This window comes from Anolis sagrei, chromosome 12, assembly GCF_037176765.1.
Source record: "Anolis sagrei isolate rAnoSag1 chromosome 12, rAnoSag1.mat, whole genome shotgun sequence".
NCBI lineage: Eukaryota > Metazoa > Chordata > Lepidosauria > Squamata > Dactyloidae > Anolis > Anolis sagrei.
In genome coordinates, this window is record NC_090032.1 from 21,868,237 (window position 1) to 21,889,272 (window position 21,036).

At 36.1% G+C, this 21,036-nt stretch overlaps 1 protein-coding gene across 1 annotated transcript; it reads left to right on the forward strand.

The window, feature by feature from the left end:
* The first annotated feature begins 12 nt into the window (after positions 1–12).
* On the forward strand, positions 13–19,726 carry ANKRD35 (ankyrin repeat domain 35). Its single transcript, XM_067472577.1, has 13 exons — positions 13–181; positions 5,236–5,366; positions 5,462–5,550; positions 6,294–6,358; positions 6,476–6,533; positions 7,561–7,631; positions 7,890–7,996; positions 8,981–9,165; positions 9,262–9,299; positions 12,594–14,954; positions 17,496–17,585; positions 18,485–18,550; positions 19,626–19,726. Exons 1-13 carry the CDS (start codon positions 143–145, stop codon positions 19,686–19,688), a joined length of 3,363 nt encoding a protein of 1,120 aa, XP_067328678.1. The 5' UTR covers positions 13–142; the 3' UTR covers positions 19,689–19,726.
* The last annotated feature ends 1,310 nt before the right edge of the window (positions 19,727–21,036 follow it).

Sequence of the window (21,036 nt, forward strand, 5' to 3'; positions counted from 1 at the left end):
GGAGCGAGTTCCCATCCTGGGAAACAGGTGGGGCAAAGGAGAGCGGAGCGTTCCAGGCTCGGATCCAGAGCGGCTCTTCTGGGATGCGGGGCATTCGAACCCAAGGCTTCCCCAAGGAGGGACGGACCCGCTCTCGGCCACCATGAAGAAGATGTTCTCCTGCTCCAGCAACCAAGTGGCCGTGAGTCACACAGGACTGCTCTCTCTTCCGTTCCTCTATTCTTTCGCTCTTTCGTTCTTTCGCTCTTCTTTCCTTCTGTCATTCTTTCGTTCTTTCCTTTTTTCATTCTTCTGCTCTTCTGCTCTTTTTCATTCTTTCCTTCTTTCAGCCTTTATTTCCTTCTTTTGCTCTGTTGTTCTTCCATTCTTTTGTTCTTTCACTCTTTCCTTCTTTTGCTCTTTCTTTCATCCTTTTGCTTTTTTTCTTTCGTTCTTTCATTTCTTCCTCCCTTCACTCTTTCCTTCTTTTTTTATTTCCTTCTTTCCTTCCTTCCTTCTTTCGCTCTTTCCTTCTTTCCTTTTTTCATTCATTCTTTCCTTTCTTTCTTCTTTCTTTCCTTCCATCTTTCTTTCTTTCCTTCCTTCTTTCTCTCTTTCCTTCATTTATTCATTCCTTCGTTCCTTCTTTTTTTCTTTCTTTCATTTGTTCTTTCATTCCTTCCTCCCTTCACTCTTTCCTTCTTTTTTCTTTCCTTCCTTCCTTCCTTCTTTCTCTCTTTTCTTCTTTCCTTCATTTGTTCATTCCTTCCTTCTTTCTCTCTTTCCTTCTTTCATTCGTTCATTCCTTCCTTCCTTCTTTCTCTCTTTCCTTCTTTCCTTCTTTCCTTCATTCCTTCCTTCCTTCTTTCTCTCTTTCCTTCTTTCCTTCATTCGTTCATTCATTCATTCCTTCCTTCTTTCTCTCTTTCCTTCTTTCCTTCTTTCACTCTTTCAATTTTTCCTTCTTTCATTCTTCTGCTGTTCTGCTCTTCTTCCAACCTTTCTTTCCTTCTTTGTTTCTTTTGCTCTGTTGTTCTTCCATTCTTTCACTATTTTATTCTTTCTTTTGCTCTTTCTTTCTTCTTTCATCCTTTTGCTCTTTCCTTATTTTCTTCTTTCCTTCTTTCATTCCTTCCTTCCTTCTTTCGTTCTTTCGCCCTTTATGTCTTTCTTTTTGGTTCTTTTGCTCTTTGATATACACAGTAGACTCCCCATTAACCGGCACCTAGATTGCATCCGTGTCGCTTTCTGGTTGCTTGAGAGTTCCTCTTAAAGTGACAGGCCTCAGACTCTACTCCATTGACTTTGTATTGACTTGTGAAACATAGTCATCATTTATATTGACTGCATATATATAGATATATCTATATATAGATATATATATATATGTATGTTTGCAGTGATGGGCCAGCATCATGACTAATCCCGGGGAACAACGTTCCCAGGCTCGGAGAGGAGCGGCCTCGGGGCTTTGCACGGGCTTCCCTTTCCCAGAGGGATTGTGCAACCCGGTGTGTGTTTGTGTGTTGTGTGGTCCTTGTGAAAGATCCCCGTACGGCGCCTCTCGGGGCGGGACGCCTCCCCAACCGGATTGACTGCCTTCCCTTTTTACAATCACTTTCATATTATTATTATTATTATTATTATTATCCATTATTATTATTATTATTTGCAATTACTATCATATTTGCAATTATTGCCATATTATTATCCATTATTATTATTTGCAATTACCATCATATTATTATTCATTATTATTGTTGTTGTTGTTGCTTGCAATTACTATCATATTATTATTATTTGCAATTACTGTCATATTATTATTATTTGCAATTACCATCATATTATTATTCATTATTATTGTTGTTGTTGTTACTTGCAATTACTATCATATTATTATTATTTGCAATTACTATCATATTATTATTCATTATTATTATTATTATTTGCAATTAATATATTATTATCCATTATTATTATTTGCAATTACCATCATATTATTATTCATTATTATTGTTGTTGTTGTTGCTTGCAATTACTATCATATTATTATTATTTGCAATTACTGTCATATTATTATTATTTGCAATTACCATCATATTATTATTCATTATTATTGTTGTTGTTGTTACTTGCAATTACTATCATATTATTATTATTTGCAATTACTATCATATTATTATTCATTATTATTATTATTATTTGCAATTAATATATTATTATCCATTATTATTATTTGCAATTACCATCATATTATTATTCATTATTATTGTTGTTGTTGTTGCTTGCAATTACTATCATATTATTATTATTTGCAATTACTGTCATATTATTATTATTTGCAATTACCATCATATTATTATTCATTATTATTGTTGTTGTTGTTACTTGCAATTACTATCATATTATTATTATTTGCAATTACTATCATATTATTATTCATTATTATTATTATTATTTGCAATTAATATATTATTATCCATTATTATTATTTGCAATTACCATCATATTATTATTCATTATTATTGTTGTTGTTGTTACTTGCAATTACTATCATATTATTATTATTTGCAATTACTATCATATTATTATTCATTATTATTATTATTATTTGCAATTAATATATTATTATCCATTATTATTATTTGCAATTACCATCATATTATTATTCATTATTATTGTTGTTGTTGTTGCTTGCAATTACTATCATATTATTATTATTTGCAATTACTGTCATATTATTATTATTTGCAATTACCATCATATTATTATTCATTATTATTGTTGTTGTTGTTACTTGCAATTACTATCATATTATTATTATTTGCAATTACTATCATATTATTATTCATTATTATTATTATTATTTGCAATTAATATATTATTCTCCATTATTATTATTTGCAATTACTATCATTGTTATTCATTATTATTATTTGCAATTACTATCATATTATTATTCATTATTATTATTATTGTTGTTGTTGTTACTTGCAATTACTGTCATATTATTATTCATTATTATTGTTATTACTTGTAATTACTATCATATTATTATTATTTTTTTGCAATATTATTATTATCATATTATTATTATCATATTATTATTATTTTTATATTATTCTCCATTATTATGATTTGCAATTAATATTATATTATTCTCCATTATTATTATTTGCAATTACAATCCTATTATTATCCATTATTATTATTATTATCAATTATTATTATTATTATTTGCAATTACTATCATATTTGCAATTATTGCCATATTATTATCCATTATTATTATTTGCAATTACTATCATATTATTATTATTTGCAATTACCATCATATTATTATTCATTATTATTGTTGTTGTTGTTGCTTGCAATTACTATCATATTATTATTATTTGCAATTACTGTCATATTATTATTATTTGCAATTACCATCATATTATTATTCATTATTATTGTTGTTGTTACTTGCAATTACTATCATATTATTATTATTTGCAATTACTATCATATTTTTATTCATTATTATTATTATTATTTGCAATTAATATATTATTCTCCATTATTATTATTTGCAATTACTATCATATTATTATTATTATTATTTGCAATTACTATCATTGTTATTCATTATTATTATTTGCAATTACTATCATATTATTATTCATTATTATTATTATTATTATTATTGTTGTTGTTACTTGCAATTACTGTCATATTATTATTCATTATTATTGTTATTACTTGTAATTACTATCATATTATTATTATTTTTTGCAATATTATTATTATCATATTATTATTATCATATTATTATTATTTTTATATTATTCTCCATTATTATGATTTGCAATTAATATTATATTATTCTCCATTATTATGATTTGCAATTACTATCATATTGTTATTCATTATTGTTATGATTTGCAATTAATATTATATTATTCTCCATTATTATTATTTGCAATTACAATCATATTATTATTCATTGTTATTATTATTATTATTATTTGCAATTAATATTATATTATTCTCCATTATTATGATTTGCAATTACTATCATATTGTTATTCATTATTATTATTTGCAATTAATATTATATTATTTTCCATTATTATTATTTGCAATTACTACCATATTATTATTATTATTATTATTATTATTTGCAATTGCTATCATATTATTATTTATTATTATTGTTGTTGTTACTTGCAATTACTATCATATTAGTATTCATTATTATTGTTATTACTTGTAATTACTATGATATTTTTTTCAATTAATATTATATTAATCTCCATTATTATTATTTGCAATTACAATAATATTATTATTCATTGTTATTATTATTATGATTTGCAATTACCATCATACCATTAATCATTCTTCTTATTATTATTATTTGCAATTACTATCATATTGTTATTATTATTATTATTATTTGCAATTACTATCATATTATTATCCATTATTATTATTATTAATATTTCTATCTAATGCATCATTTTCTACCTGACACCATATGTCGACGATAGGCAATTAATTTCCTTCTCTACGCTGACGATATGGTGCTGATCTCTCCCTCGCAGGTGGGCCTGAGACAGCTATCAAAGGCATCCTTTCCATTGTTATTATTATTATTATTAATATTTCTATCTAATGCATCATTTCTATCTAATGCATCATTTTCTACCTGACACCATATGTCAACGATTGGCAATTAATGTCCTTCTCTACGCTGACGATATGGTGCTGATCTCTTCCTCGCAGGCGGGCCTGAGACAGCTATCGAAGGCATCCTTTTCCATTATTATTATTATTATTATTATTATTATTATTATTATTTCTATCTAATGCATCATTTCTATCTAATGCATCATTTTCTACCTGACACCATATGTCGACGATTGGCAATTAATTTCCTTCTCTACGCTGACGATATGGTGCTGATCTCTTCCTCGCAGGCGGGCCTGAGACAGCTATCGAAGGCATCCTTTTCCGTTATTATTATTATTATTATTATTATTATTATTATTATTTCTATCTAATGCATCATTTCTATCTAATGCATCATTTTCTACCTGACACCATATGTCGACGATTGGCAATTAATTTCCTTCTCTACGCTGATGATATGGTGCTGATGTCTCCCTTGCAGGTGGGCCTGAGAGCTATCGAATGCAGCCTTTTCCCTGTATTCTACCTATTTTCTCTTCCTGAGAGTAAGATCTCTCCTTGTTTGCCTTCTCTCTGCAGTTTGAGAGTTGGAACAAGCAGGACCAGAAGCTCCTCGATGCCGTGGAAAAGGGGGACGTGGGGAGGGTCTCGGCCCTGATGGCCAAGAAGGCAGCCAAGCCCACCAAACTCAATGCGCTCGGCCAGTCGGCGTACGTACCCCCTTCCCGTAGACTGAGTTTTGCATTGGAGGTTGCATTATTATTACTATAGGTTTACTATTCTCTTCAATCTCCTTCTCGCCTAGGTTCCACTTGGCGGCCTCCAAAGGCCTCACCGAATGCCTCACCATCCTCCTGACGAACGGGGCCGAAGTCAACGACACAAACGATGATGGTGAGCCCGTCCCATAATAGTATTATTATTACATTATATTGTCGAAGGCTTTCATGGCCGGAATCACTGGGTTGTTGTAGGTTTTTTTCACGCTATATAGCCATATTCTAGAGGCATTCTCTCCTGACGTTTCGCCTGCATCTATGGCAAGCATCCTCAGAGGGAATGAGGTCTGTTGGAAGTAGGAAAATGGAATCCATAGAATGACCAGGGTGGGACAAAGGACTCTTGTCTGCTGGAGCTAGGTGTGAATGTTTCAACTGACCACCTTGATTAGCATATATGGCCTGGCTGTGCCTGGAGCAATCTTTTGTTGAGAGGTGAGTAGATGTCCTTGTTTGTTTCCTCTCTGTTGTTGTGCTGTTCTAATTTTTTTAAGTTTTTTAATACTGGCTCCGGTGATCTGCTTCCTTTCAAAGCCATCTTCTATGTGCTGAGTCAGGTTCAGCACTTGCCATGTGCAGCTTCTGCCTCTCCTGAAGCACAGTGTGCTCTGGATGCAGGTGAACTACATTGTTGCTGTTGTTGTTGTTGTTATATTTCTATTATTTGGACCTGGGGGCACCCCAGAGTCCATGTAGTCCACTATTATTATTATTATTATTATTATTATTATTATTATTATTATCATTATTTCCTTATTAATATTATTAGATTACATTATTTTATATTATTATTATTATTATATTGTTATTTTTCTATGACATTATTGTAATTGTGATATTTCTTAATTTTCCCACTAGGCAGCACAGCCTTGCATCTGGCCACCATCGCCTGCCAACCTCAATGCGTCAAAGTCCTGCTGCAGGTAAATAATAATAATATTATTATTTGCTGAATTTGGGGTTCGAATCCCATAATTGCCCATATATATATATATACACACACACACACACACACATATATATTCAAATATATTTTGCAGTACGGAGCCAACGAAGACTGCGTCGATGGGGAAAACCGAACACCCCTCCATTGGGCAGGTGAGTTCGGAAAACCCATTGAGATAATAATAATAATAATAATAATAATAATAATAATTGTAATAATTGTAATAATAATATAGATTGTGCCCTCTAATGGTCAAGGAAGATATTGTTAGGTTAATGCAAATAATAATAATAATAATAATGATGATGATGATGATGATGATGATGATGGAGTGATGGAGAGCTCCCTCTACTGGTCTAGGAGTATATTGTTAAGTGAAAACAATAACAATGCTAATAGTAATAATAATAATTATTATTATAATTATAATAATGGAGAGCTCCCTCTACTGGTTAAGGATTATTATTAAGTGAAAACAGTAATAAGACTAATAGTAATAGTAAAAGTAAAGTTAATAGGGAGATGGTTATTATTATTATGTTGTTGTTGTTGTAACTGTTGTTGTTATAGAGCCCCCTAGTGGTTAAGTGTGAGATGGTTAGATAGATACTATTATTATTATTATTATTATGTTGTTGTTGTTGTTGTTGTTGTTGTTGTTGTAACTGTTGTTGTTATAGAGCTTCCTAGTGGTTAAGTGTGAGATGGTTAGATACATTTATTTTTATTGTTGTTGTTGTTGTTGTTGTTGTTATTTGTTTGTTGTTGTTGTTATTTTGGTTATTATTATTTTGTTGTTGTTGTTGTTGTAACTGTTGTTGTTGTAGAGCCCCCTAGTGGTTAAGTGTGAGATGGTTAGATACATTTATTATTGTTGTTGTTGTTGTTGTTGTTGTTGTTATTATTATTATTATTTGTTTGTTGTTGTTGTTATTTTGGTTATTATTATTATTATTATTATGTTGTTGTTGTTGTTGTTGTTGTAACTGTTGTTGTTGTAGATCCCCCTAGTGGTTAAGTGTGAGATGGTTAGATACAATTATTATTATTATTATTATTATTATTATTATTATTTGTTTGTTGTTGTTATTTTGGTTATTATTTTTATTATGTTGTTGTTTGTTTGTTGTTGTTGTTGTTGTTGTTGTTGTTTCTAATGCACGGTCTTGCTTTCCCCAGCCTTGTCCGGATGCGCCTCCAGTGTCTTGCTCCTTTGCGACCAAGAAGCCTTCCTCGACGTCATGGATAATGTATACACAAAATAATATTTTCACATTTGGGGGGTCCGCTCCTAGTTTTAGTCCGAACTTGGGGCGGATTTTGAACCCTAGAAATATTTCCAACCCTAGAGGGCGCTTATATAATCCTGTTGTATGATTCCCTTTAAAATTCGTACTAAAACCCGGAACGGATAGAAGACACGCACACACACACACACACACATATATATATACACACACCCCACAATTAATAATTAATTAATCAGATCTTCTCGTTTGTGATTGCAGGACGGACAGACACCCTTGATGGTCGCTGCGCAAGGAAACCAGCCCGCTATATGCGCCCAGTTGCTCCAACGAGGCGCCAAGGCCGACCTCGCCGAGAAAGAAGGGAAGTGAGTCTCTTTCGTGCCTGGTTTTAGTCCGAACTTTGGAGGAATTAGTCAACGAGCCAATATCAACATCCCTTGAAGTCTGTCCATTCCTGGATTTAGTCCAAACTTTAAGCGAACTAGTTCGGAGTAAAGCTTGGAACAGACGTGACACGCCATTGAATACAGCCATATTAATTGTTATTAATAATAACATGAATAATAATATGAATCCTCTATCCACTCCTGAATTAAGTCCGAACTTTAAGTCAAATTGATCTTAAAGTTCGGAGTAAAACTCGGAACAGACATGACACGCCATTGAATACAGCCGTATTAATTATCATTAATAATAACATGAATAATAACACGAATCCTCTATCCACTCCTGAATTAAGTCCGAACTTTAAGTTACACGGATCTTAAAGTTCAGAGTAAAACTCAGAACAGACCTGGCATGCCATTATTACTATTACTATTATTATTATTATTATTACTATTATGGAGAGCTCCCTCTACTGGTTTAGGAGTATATTGTTAAGTGAAAAAAAATAACTATGCTAATAGTTATAGTAATTATTAATTACTTATTATTATTATTAATTAATAACATGAATAATAACACAAATCCTCCATCTGCTCTTGAATTAAGTCTGAACTGTTAAAAATCAAATGGATCAAAGTAAAGCTTGGGACAGACCTGGCTATGCTTTCTCTCCTTCCCGGCACTCTATGCTCCTATAGAGGCCGCCTAGATTCGTATCAGCCTTGTTCGCTGCAACATCACACTCTTTCGTCCTTTCATTCTGGTAGCTGATATCCAAACAGAGGATGGGCCAGAGATGCCACTGCCTTGGTCCTTTCACTATTGTCTAGCCTGCCACTTTTGGACTCTTGCTTGCTGAGGTGTTCCTGCGAGTATCTCTGTACATCTTAAGAAGCTGTTCCTTAATTTAAGGCAGTGTCTTGGTAGCTGATATCCGTTCTGTCTTTCATTCTTTCACCCAGGACGGCCCTGATCCTGGCTTGCCAACAAGGCCACTTGGAAGTGGCGGAGCTCCTCCTCCAAAACGGGGCCGACGTCTCCGTCGCGGACAAGACGGGGCGCGACGCCCTCCATTACTCTGCGCAGAATAAGAACAAAAAGCTGCGGCGATTGGTCCAGAACGCCCTCCGGAAGCGGAGGAAAAAAGGTGAAGGGCAACGGAAGGAAATCTACGGGAGCTGTAGTTTTCCAAGGTCTTCGTCGGCCTCTCCGTTCGAACATATTTTTTCCTCTCTTTCCGCAGAACGAGGTCTCGATCTTTCGTCTGAAACCGTCTCCCAGGTAAGAAGGAATTGCTATGGAAAATACCGTATCGTTGGATATATGTTCCGGGTTTTTAGCCTGCCACTTTTGGACTCTTGCTTGCTGAGGTGTTCCTGCGATTATCTCTGTGGATCTTAGGAAGCTATTCCTTAATTTAAGGCATTGTCTTGGTAGCTGATATCCGAACAGAGGATGGGCCAGAGATGTCACTGCCTTGGTCCTTTCACTATTGTCTAGCCTGCCACTTTTGGACTCTTGCTTGCTGAGGTGTTCCTGAGAGTATCTCTGTGGATCTTTGGAAGCTATTCCTTAATTTAAGGCGATGTCTTGGTAGCTGATATCCGAACAGAGGATGGGCCAGAGATGTCACTGCCTTGGTCCTTTCACTATTGTCTAGCCTGCCACTTTTGGACTCTTGCTTGCTGAGGTGTTCCTGCGAGTATCTCTGTGGATCTTAGGAAGCTATTCCTTAATTTAAGGCATTGTCCGAACAGATATCCGAACAGAGGATGGGCCGGAGATGTCACTGCCTTGGTCCTTTCACTATTGTCTAGCCTGCCACTTTTGGACTCTTGCTTGCTGAGGTGTTCCTGAGAGTATCTCTGTGGATCTTAGGAAGCCGTTCCTTAATTTAAGGCATTGTCTTGGTAGCTGATATCCGAGCAGAGGATGGGCCGGAGATGTCACTGCCTTGGTCCTTTCACTATTGGCTGCTTCTTCCCGACTGATGTCCGGTGATACAATACCGGCAAAACAGTATAATTTCTCCAGCCTCCTAGGGTGTAGACATCCTGTAATAATGTGGCATGTCTCATTAAGAAACACTTCCATTGTTTTAACGTGGTGAGATGTGTTCTACACTGGGCATGCGTACTCAGCAAAGTGCAAGGACAGATGCCGTCACTGTGTCTAGTTGTGAACCCCAGGATATGCCAGTCCACTTGCGTATGATGTTATTTCTAGCACCCACCTTTTGCTTGATAGTCAAGTAGTGATTCTTGTAAGTCTGAGCATGGACCAGAGTGACTCCCAGGTATTTGAATGTGCTGCAATGCTCCCGTGGGATTCCTTCCCAGGTCATCCTCAGAGCTTGAGATGCTTGTCCATTCTTAAAGTGAAAACCACACGTCTGCGGTTTAGCTGGATTAGGAACCCACTGTTTTTCCCTGTAATAGGCAGTAAGAGCACTTAGAGCTTCGGAGAGCTTCTGTTCTACCATCTGAAAGCTCCCTGCTTGAGTGGTGATGGCACGATCATCAGCATAGATGAAGCTCTCTGTCCCTTCTGGCAGTGGCTGGTCATTTGTGTAGATGTTGAACATGGATGGAGCAAGCACGCTCCCCTGACGCAGGCCGTTCTTCTGTTTCCGCCATCTGCTTCTCTGGCCCTGGAACTCAACAAAAAAGCTCCTGTTTTGTACTAATATTATTTCCAATATTTTCCATTATTTCTCTAGCTCCTCCAAGAACATTTAATAATAATAATAATAATAATAATAATAATGCCATAATTATTATTTGCAATATTATTTTCCATTTCTTTCTCTAAATTCTCCATTTAATAATAATAATGCTATTGTTATTATTACTTGCAATATTTCCTAATATTTTTCTAGTATTCTCTACGTCCAACAACATTTAGTAATACTAATCACAACATTGTTATTATTATTATTTGTAGTAGTAACATTTTCAATTTTCTTTCTCTAGGTTCTCCAACAGTTAATAATAATAATAATAATAATAATAATAATAATAATATTTTCCATTTTTCTCTAGGTTCTCCAACATTTGATATTATTACTATTATTATTATTATTATTTGTAATATTTCCTATTATTTCTCTAGGTTCTCCAACAGTTAATAATAATAATAATAGTAATAGTAATATTTTCCATTTTTCTCTAGGTTCTCCAACATTTGATAATATTATTGTAGTAGTAGTAACATTTTCAATTTTCTTTCTCTAGGTTCTCCAACAGTTAATAATAATAATAATAATAATAATAATAATATTTTCCATTTTTCTCTAGGTTCTCCAACATTTGATAATATTATTATTATTATTTGTAATATTTCCTATTATTTCTCTAGGGTTCTCTAGGTTTAACAACATTTAATAGTAATATTATTTGTAATATTACTTGTAATATTACAAATTTATTGGTAATATTTTCCATTTTTTCTCTAAGTCCAACAACATTTAGTATTATTATTATTATTATTATTATTTGTAATATTTTCCATTTTTTCTCTAGGTTCTCCAACATTTAATAATAATAATAATAATAATAATTCTATTATTATTATTTGTAATATTTCCTAATATTTCTCGAGGATTCTCTAAGTCCAACAACATTTAGTAGTAATATTATTATTATTATTATTATTATTATTTGTAATTATTGTATTATTTGTAATATTTTCAATTTTTTCTCTAGGTTCTCCAACATTTAATAATAATTCTATTATTATTATTATTAATATTAATATTTCCTATTATTTCTCTAGGATTCTCTAGGTCCAACAACATTTAGTAATAATAATAATAATGTTCTTATTAATATTATTATTATCATCATTATTTTCAATATTTTCCATTATTTCTCTATATTTTCCATTTAATAATGATAATGATAATGCTATTATTATTTCCAATATTTCTATTATTTCTCTAGGTTCTCCAACATTTAATAATAATTATAATAATAATGCTATTCTTACTACTACTATTTCCAATATTTTCTATTATTTCTCTAGGTTCTCTAACATGTAATAATAATAATGATAATAATGTTGTTTTTATTATTATTTGCAATATTTTCCTTTATTTCTCTATATTTTCCAACATTTAATAATAATGATAATGATGATGATGATGATGATGATGATAGTAATGCTATTATTATCATTATTTCCAATATTTTCTATTATTTCTCTAGGTTCTCTAACATGTAATAATAATGATAATAATGTTATTAGTAATGTTGTTATTATTATTATTTGCAACATTTTCTGTTATTTCTCTAGATTTTCCAACATTTAATAATAATATTAATAATAATAATAATAATAATAATAATAATGCTATTATTATAATTATTTCCAATATTTTCTATTATTTCTCTAGGTCCTCCAACAACATTAAATAGCATGGCATGATCGTCAGCATAGATGAAACTCTCTGTCCCTTTTGTAGAGATAGATCGATAAAGACAGATCCATAGAGAGCGAAAGAGAGAGAGGTAAAGATAGAAAAATCGATATCGATAGAAAGAGATACTGATAGATAAAACATATTTGTGTTTGTAGTTCCTGTCGGAGAGCGGGAAAGAGACGGAGGTGAGCAGCCTCAGCCTCAACCTCAACGGCCGGAACGACGGTGACGACGACGACGGAGACAACGACAAGGACGACAGCGAGGAGGAAGAAGACCCGGAGCTGAAAGAGTGGAGGAGCCGGTACCGAGAGGAGAAGCTGAAGGTGATCCAGCTGGAGCTGTCTCTGGCCCAGAAGACGAGGGAGTGCGAGGCCCTTCTGGAAGGAGGCAAGGCCGTGAAGGAACGAGTGTGGGACCAGGTCCAGGAGATCAACCAGCTCCTTCCGGACGGAGAGGGCGAGAGCCGCGGATGGAACGAGCTGAGTCGGCGATACAGCCGGGACGCGACGGAGGAGGACTACTACCTCAACCTCTTGGCCGAACAAGTGCGAGAACTCAAGAGGAGGAAGGAGAGAGCGGAGAAGGAGAAAGAGGAGGAGAAAAGGTCTTCTTCTCGGAAGGAAACGAGTCAACCTAGAGAGATCCAGTGGCCGGGAGTGGAAGACGAGGAGGAGAGGCGACGCCATGAAACCGAAGTCAAGTGTCTACAATTAGAAGTGGCCACAGCCCTCGAGGAGAAGATCGAAGCCCTGAAACGGGTCCAGGAGATGGAGGGACACATGGAGAACATGAGAGCGGTCATCAAGGTATACGAATCCAAGAAGAAGCACCAGAAAGAGGTGGAGGCCCGGGCGGCGGAGATGGAGGAGGAGAACCGACGTCTATGTGAGATGTTGGCAAAGAAGCGTCTGGACGGAGATCCTCAAAAGGGGTTCTCTGCATTCTTAATGGAGATGGAGGCAACATACAAGGAAACATGTAAGGAGAACGAAGCTATGAAAGCAGAGAACGCGGCTCTGAAGCGAGAGGCCGAGGAGACCCTCGGGAGCCGCCTCCTGTTCCAAGCGGTGCCATCAGGAGTGGTGAAGAAGGCCATGTTTGCTTGGAAGAAGGCCATCGAAGGCCTCGAAGGCGCCTTGGATAAGGTGGAACGAGCTCATTCAACGCTCCTGGAGAAGGCGAGAACGCTTCGGGAAGATGTTTCGTTAGAAGATGTCAACAACGGACACCATGTCGAGGAGAACATCTCAAAGAACGAGAATGTGGAGGTCAGCGTCACCAACAAGGGACACCATGTTGAGAAGAACATCTCAAAGGACAAGAACGTGGAGATCTGCGTCATCAGCAATGGACACCGTGTTGAGGAGAATGTCTCAAAGGACAAGAATGTGGTCTGCATCATTGACAATGGACACCATGCTGAGGAGAACATCTCAAAGGACACCAAGAAGGCCCGCAACGAAGCCGGAAACGTGATGTCGGGCAAGAACGGGGAGGTCAAGCTCAGGCCGAAGCCTAGCTCGACTGAGGGCAAGGCCCGTCCGTGCCGGAAAAGTTCCGACTTGGAGAAAGAGGTGTGGGACCTCAAGGAGAACAATGGCCACCTCGCGACGGAGTTGTCCCGACTCAGCAAAGAACGGGAGAAGCTACAACAAGAACTGAGAACCTTGTACAGTCCTAAAGAAGGATCTCGACAACCGGAACTGATGCAAGAGCTGAAGCGGAGGGTGGAGTCGTTGTCCAAAGAGCTCTCGGCCGAAAAGGAGGTCTCCGAGAACTTGCGGATGAAGCTGGAAGCTCAGACGGAGGAAACAGCGGCCATGAAGGCCCGCTTCCTGGAGAAGATGGAGGCCACCCGCCTCTTCGGGGCCGAGACCCTCAACAGCTGCATCTTGAAGGAACTCCACTGGAAGCTGGACAACGTGGCCAAGAAGCAGAGCAAGGCTCTACAGCTGGTGTCCGAGATGGAGGAGGAGAACCGCAACCAAAGCTTCCACCAAAGCGAGAGGACAGTGCCGGACATCCCTACGGAAGCCCTGGACGCTGTGGGAGACAACTCAAAGGTCCGGCAGATGTTGGTCAACTTGGAGGACATCCTTCACGAGCTGAAAGAGGCCTTGAATGGTGCTGAGAAGAACGAGGTGGTCTCCAAGTTGAAAGGTCTGGTGGACCGAATGGTGGCCACAATGGCCGCCCTGCGCCAGGAGGAAGAGGAGGCGCTGAGGAAGCACGAGAAGGTCCGCGGGATGCTCTCCGTCCGGGCACAGGTCTTGGCCGAGGAGCTGGCCACGCTCCGGGATAAGTACGAGGAGGCCAAGGGTGAAGCTGGTCGCCGGGCGGAAGCCCTCGAGAGTGAGGCGCGGATGAACCGGGAGCTGCTGGCGGAGATGGCGGAGCGCGAGGAGGAAGTGGAGGAGCTGAGGGGGAAGTCCAGGAGGATGGAGGCCACCATCGAGAAGCTGGGCAAGAAGGTGGAGGAGGTCTCCAAGGCTGGACAGGAAAAGGAAGAGAAGGTAGGAACCGTCTCTGTTGACTCACAAAGCAGTATTGAGTTTGGAGGGACTCCAAAGGTCATCTAGTCCAGGTCTCCTGATAGACATTGCATTGTAGAAGTGGGATAGACCTCAGGGAACATCTACAATCATCTAGTCCAAGTCTTCTGATAGACAAAGCGGTATAGAGTTTGGAGGGACCCCAAAGGTCATCTAACCCAAGTCTTCGGATAGACATTGCATTGTAGAAGTGGGAGGGACCTCAAAGGTCATCTAAGGTCATCTAGTCCAGGTCTCCTGATAGCATTATAGAGTTTGGAGGCACCCCAAAAGTCATCTAGCCCAAGTCTTCGGATAGACATTGCATTCTAGAAGTGGGAGGGACCCCAGGAGTCATTTAAGATCATCTAGTCCAAGTCTTCTGATAGACAAAGTAGTATAGAGTTTGGAGGGACCCCAAAGGTCATCTAGTCCAAGTCTTCTGACTTGGACTTGTAGAAGTGGGAGGGACCCCAAAGGTCATCTAGTCCAGGTCTCCTGATAGATATCGCAGTGTAGAAGTGGGAGGGGCCCCAGGAGTCATCTTAGATCATCAAGTCCAAGTCTCCTGATAGACTTAGCATTGTAGAATTGGAAGGTACCTCAACGGTCATCTAGTCTAGGCCTTCTGATAATCATTGCATTATAGACTTGGAGGGACCCCAAAGGTCATCTAGTCCAGGTTTCCTGATAGACATCGCACTGTAGAACTGGGAGGGACCCCAGGGGTCATCTAAGGTCATCCAGTCCAAGTCTCCTGATAGACATTGCATTGTAGAAGTGGAAGAGACCCCAGAGAACATCTAAGATCATCAATTCCAAGTTTCCTGATAGATGTAGTATTCTAGAACTGAGAGGAACCCCAGGGGTCATCTAAGATCATCTAGTCAAAGTCTTCTGATAGACATGGCATTATAGAGTTTGGAGGGACCCCAAAGGTCATCTAGTCCAGGTCTCCTGATAGACATGGCATTGTAGAAGTAGGATAGATCTCAGGAAACATGTACGATCCTCCAGTCCAAGCCTTCTGTTAGACAAAACAGTGTAAAGTTTGGAGGGACCCCAAAGGTCATCTAGCCCAAGTCTTCGGATAGACATTGCATTGTAGAAGTGGGAGGGACCCCGGGGGTCACTCTAATCCAAGTCTCCTGATAGACATAGCATTATAGATTTGGTGAGTTCCAAAGGTGATCTAGTCCAGGCGTTCTGATAGTCATCGCATTATAGAGTTTGGAGGGACTCCAAAGGTCATCTAGTCCAGGTCTCCTTATAGACATCACAGTGTAGAAGTGGGAGGGACCCCAAAGGTCATCTAAGGTCATCCAAGGTCATCTAGTCCAAGTCTCCTGATAGACGTAGCATTATAGACTTTGGAGGGACCCCAAAGGACATCTAGTCCAGGCCTTCTGATAGTCATCGCATTATAGAGGTTGGAAGGACCCCAAAGGTCATCTAGTCCAGGTCTCCTGGTAGATATAGCATTCTAGAAGTGGGAGGGAACCCAGGGGTCATCTAAGGTCATCTAGTCCAAGTCTCCTGATAGACATGGCATTGTAGAAGTGGGATAGACCTCAAGGGTCATTTAAGATCATCTAGTCCAAGTCTCCTGATAGACATAGCATTATTGACTTCGGAAAGACCCCAAAGGTCATCTAGTCCAGGTCTCCAGATAGACATGGCATTGTAGAAGTGGGATAGACCTCAGGGGTCATTTAAGATCATCTAGTCCAAGTCTTCCGATAGGCAAATCGTTATAGAGTTTGGGGGGACCCCAAAGATCATATAGTCCAGGTCTCCTGATAGATATAGCATTGTAGAAGTAGGAGGGAATCCAGGGGTCATCTAAGGTTATCTAGTCCAGGTCTCCTGAAAGCATTATAGCGTTTGGAGGGACCCCAAAGGTCATCTAGTCCAGGTCTCCTGATAGACATAGCATTCTAGAAGTGGGATGGACCCCAAGGGTCATCTGAGATCATGTAGTCCAGGCCTTCTGATAGACATAGCAGTATAGAATTTGGAGGGACCTCAAAAGTCATCTATGGTCATTTAAGGTCATCCAGTCCAAGTTCCCTGATGGACGAAGCAGTATAGAGTTTGGAGGGACCCCAAAGGTCATCTAGTCCAAGTCTTCTGATAGACATCACAGTGTAGAAGTGGAAGGGACCCCGGGGGTCATCTAAGCTCATCTAGTCCAAGTCTCCTGATAGTCATCACATTATAGAGGTTGGAGGGACCCCAAAAGTCATCTAAGGTCATCTAGTCCTGGTAGACATGGCATTATAGGCTTTGGTGGGACCCCAAAGCTCATCTAGTCCAGGTCTCCAGATAGACTTTGCATTGTAGAAATGGGATAGACTTCAGGGGTCATTTAAGATCATCTAGTCCAAGTTTGGAGGGACCCTAAAGGTCATCTAGCCCAAGTCTTCTGATAGTCATTGCATTATAGACTTTGGAGGGACCCCAAAGGTCATCTAGTCCAAGTCTCCTGATAGACATCACCATATATTTTCTGTTTTATCTCAGTTCAAGAAGCTGTTGAAGGAAACGGAGAAGCTTTCCAGCGAAATCTTGAACCTCCGGAGCGAACGCACCCGCCTCCGCCTGCAAAACGAGGTGAAATAAATATGGAAAAAATAAATAGAATTAATAATAATAATAATAAATGCAGGAAAATTAATAATAATAATAATTAATTTTCCTGCATTATTTATTTATTTATTTATTTATTTTTCCTGCAATTATTATTATTTATTTTTCCTGCAATAATAATCATAATAATTTTTCCTGCAATTATTATTATTATGAATTTTCTTGCAATTATTATTATTTATTTTTCCTGCAACATTAATAATAATAGCAGGAAAATTAATCATAATAATAATTATTATTGCAGGAAAAATAAATAATAATAATCGCAGATTTTTCCTGCAATTATTATTATTATGAATTTTCCTGCAATTATTATTATTATTTATTTTTCCTGCAATAATAATAATAATAATAATATTTTCCCTGCAATTATGATTATTATTAATTTTCCTGCAATTATTATTATTTATTTTTCCTGCAATAATAATAATTGCAGGAAAATTAATTATTATTATTATTATTATTATTATTGCAGGAAAAATAAATAATAATAATTGCAGGAACATTAATAATAATAATAATTATTATTGCAGGAAAAATAAATAATAATTGCAGGAAAATTAATATTAATAATAATTGCAGGAAAAATAAATATTATTATTATTAATAATAATAATAATAAATAATGTAGGATAAATGAAATATTCACAGAATATTCAACAGCACATACACTAAAATTGGAATGATACAGATTAGCAGAATTAACAATTAATTGAAAATCCAATTGGATATATAAATAATTTATCAATTACTTTTCCACCATCAACATTTAATAATATTAATATTCCTAGAATGCAATATATTCCTATTTTTCTGCAAATATTTAATATTAATAATATTTATATCAACATTTATCCTAACAGGTGGCCCAGAAAAACCATCAAGAGATTGTGGCCATTTACCGAACTCACCTGCTCAATGCGGCCCAGGTAAGACTCATATTATTATTATTATTATTATTATTAGTTCCCATATTTCTCATTATTTCTCTTGTCTTTTGGAGGCAAGTGGGAATGTTTCAATTGGCATTGAATGGCCTTGCATCTTCAAAACATTTATTATTATTATTATTATTATTATTATTATATAATTATTATTATGCTATTATTATTTCCAATATTTTCTATTATTTCTCTAGGTTCTCCAACAATATTTAATGCTATTATTATTATTATTATTATTTCCAATATTTTCTATTATTTCTCTAAGTTCTGCAACTATATTTAATAATAATAATAATAATAATCCTCATCATCATCATCATTAAATACTGAACCTAGAAAATCCTAGAGAAATAATGGAAAATATTGGAATAATAATAATAATAATAATATAAATATCACATTTATTATTATTAAATATTATTTATTTTATATAATTATTGTGCTATTATTATTATTATATAATATTATTTATTTTATATAATTATTATTATGCTATTATTATTAATTTCCAATATTTTCTAGTATTTTTCTAGATTCTCCAACAATAATTAATTTAATGCTATTATTATTATTATTATTATTATTATTTCCAATATTTTCTATTATTTCTCTAGGTTTAACAGTATTTAATTTAATGCCATTATTATTATTATTATTATTTCCAATATTTTCTATTATTTCTCTAGTTATTATTATTATTTCCAATATTTTCTATTATTTCTCTAGTTATTATTATTATAACCAATATTTTCTATTATTTCTCTAGTTATTATTATTATTTCTAATATTTTCTATTATTTTATGTGATTATTATTATTATTATTATTTCCAATATTTTCTCTAGGTTCTCCAACAATATTTAATAATAATGATAATAATGATACTATTAATGTTATTATTATTATTATTATTATTTGCAATAATAATCATATCATTATTATATATTATTATATTATTTTTGTGATATGAGAGCCAGCTTATGGACCTCATTTGCTGTGTCAGTATAATAAATAATAATAATAATAATAATAATAATAATGAAAATATGTCTCCAATTTAGGGCTTCATGGACAAAGAGGTGCACGAGATGCTGCTGCGGATCCTGAGGACAAATGACGACTGATGGGCAGAAAAATAAATAAAATGAGATTAAAATAAAAGTCAGTGGTCATCCTTTGTGATATTATACATTTTTCTCAGGGGAAGGGCTGCGAGTTATGGTTCTGAAAGTGTTCTACCATACAAGTCCCGTATCCACAGGGAAAGATTTCCGAATGTACTTTGGGAACAGCACACTACAGCAAACTCGGGTGGTGATGGCATGATCGTCAGCATAGATGAAGCTCTCTATCCCTTCTGCCAGTGGCTGGTCATTCATGTCAATGTTAAACTTGAGGAACCGTATTAAGAGGCATTAGGAAGGTTGGGAAACACTGACTTAAAGCTTTGGAGAGCTTCTGTTCAACCATTACAAAGCTCTCTGCTTCGGTGGTGATGGCACGATCATCAGCATATGTTAAACTATCCCTTTTGGCAGTCGCTGGCCATTTGTGTAGATGTTAAACACAAGGACGTGTATTAAGAGGCATTGGGGAGGTTGGGAAACACTGACCTAAAGCTTCGGAGAGTTTCTGTTCAACCATTACAAAGCTCCTTGCTTGGGCAGTGATGGCATGATCATCAGCGTATATTAAACTCTCTGTCCCTTCTGGCAGTGGCTGGACATTTGTGTCAATGTAAACATGAATGCTGCAAGCTGGTTTTCCCTGTAATAGGCAGTAAGAGAACCTAAAGCTTTGGAGAGCTTCTGTTCAACCATTACAAAGCTGCCTGCTTGAGTGGTGATGGCATGATCATCAGCGTATATTAAACTTGCTGTCCATTCTAGCAGCGGCTGGTCATTTGTGTCAATGTTAAACATGCACGGAGTAAGCACACTCCCCTGATTCAGGTCGTTTTTCTATCTTCGCCATCTGCTTCTCTGGCCCTGAAACTCAACAGAAAAGCTCCTGTTTTGTAGCAGATTTCCTATGAAGTCCTTTTTGATTTTATACATTTTTCTCTGCATTTTATATGTATTAGAAATCAGTCGATTTTCCCTGTAATAGACGGTTAGAGCACTTCAAGCTTCAGAGAGCTTCTGTTCAACCATTACAAAGCTCCCTGCTTGAGTGGTGATGGCCTGATCGTCAGCGTATATTAAAGTCTTTTTCCCTTCTGGCAGTGGCTGGTCATTTGTGTCAATGTTAAACATGAGGAATTGTATTAAGAGGCATTAGGAAGGTTGGGAAACATTGAGCTAAAGCTTTGGAGAGCTTCTGTTCAACCATTTCAAAGCTCTCTGCTTGGGCGGTGATGGCACTGTCATCAGCATATATTATTATTATTATTATTATTATTTCCAATATTTTCTATTATTTTATGCTATTATTATTATTTACCAATATTTTCTATTATTTCTCTAGTTTCTC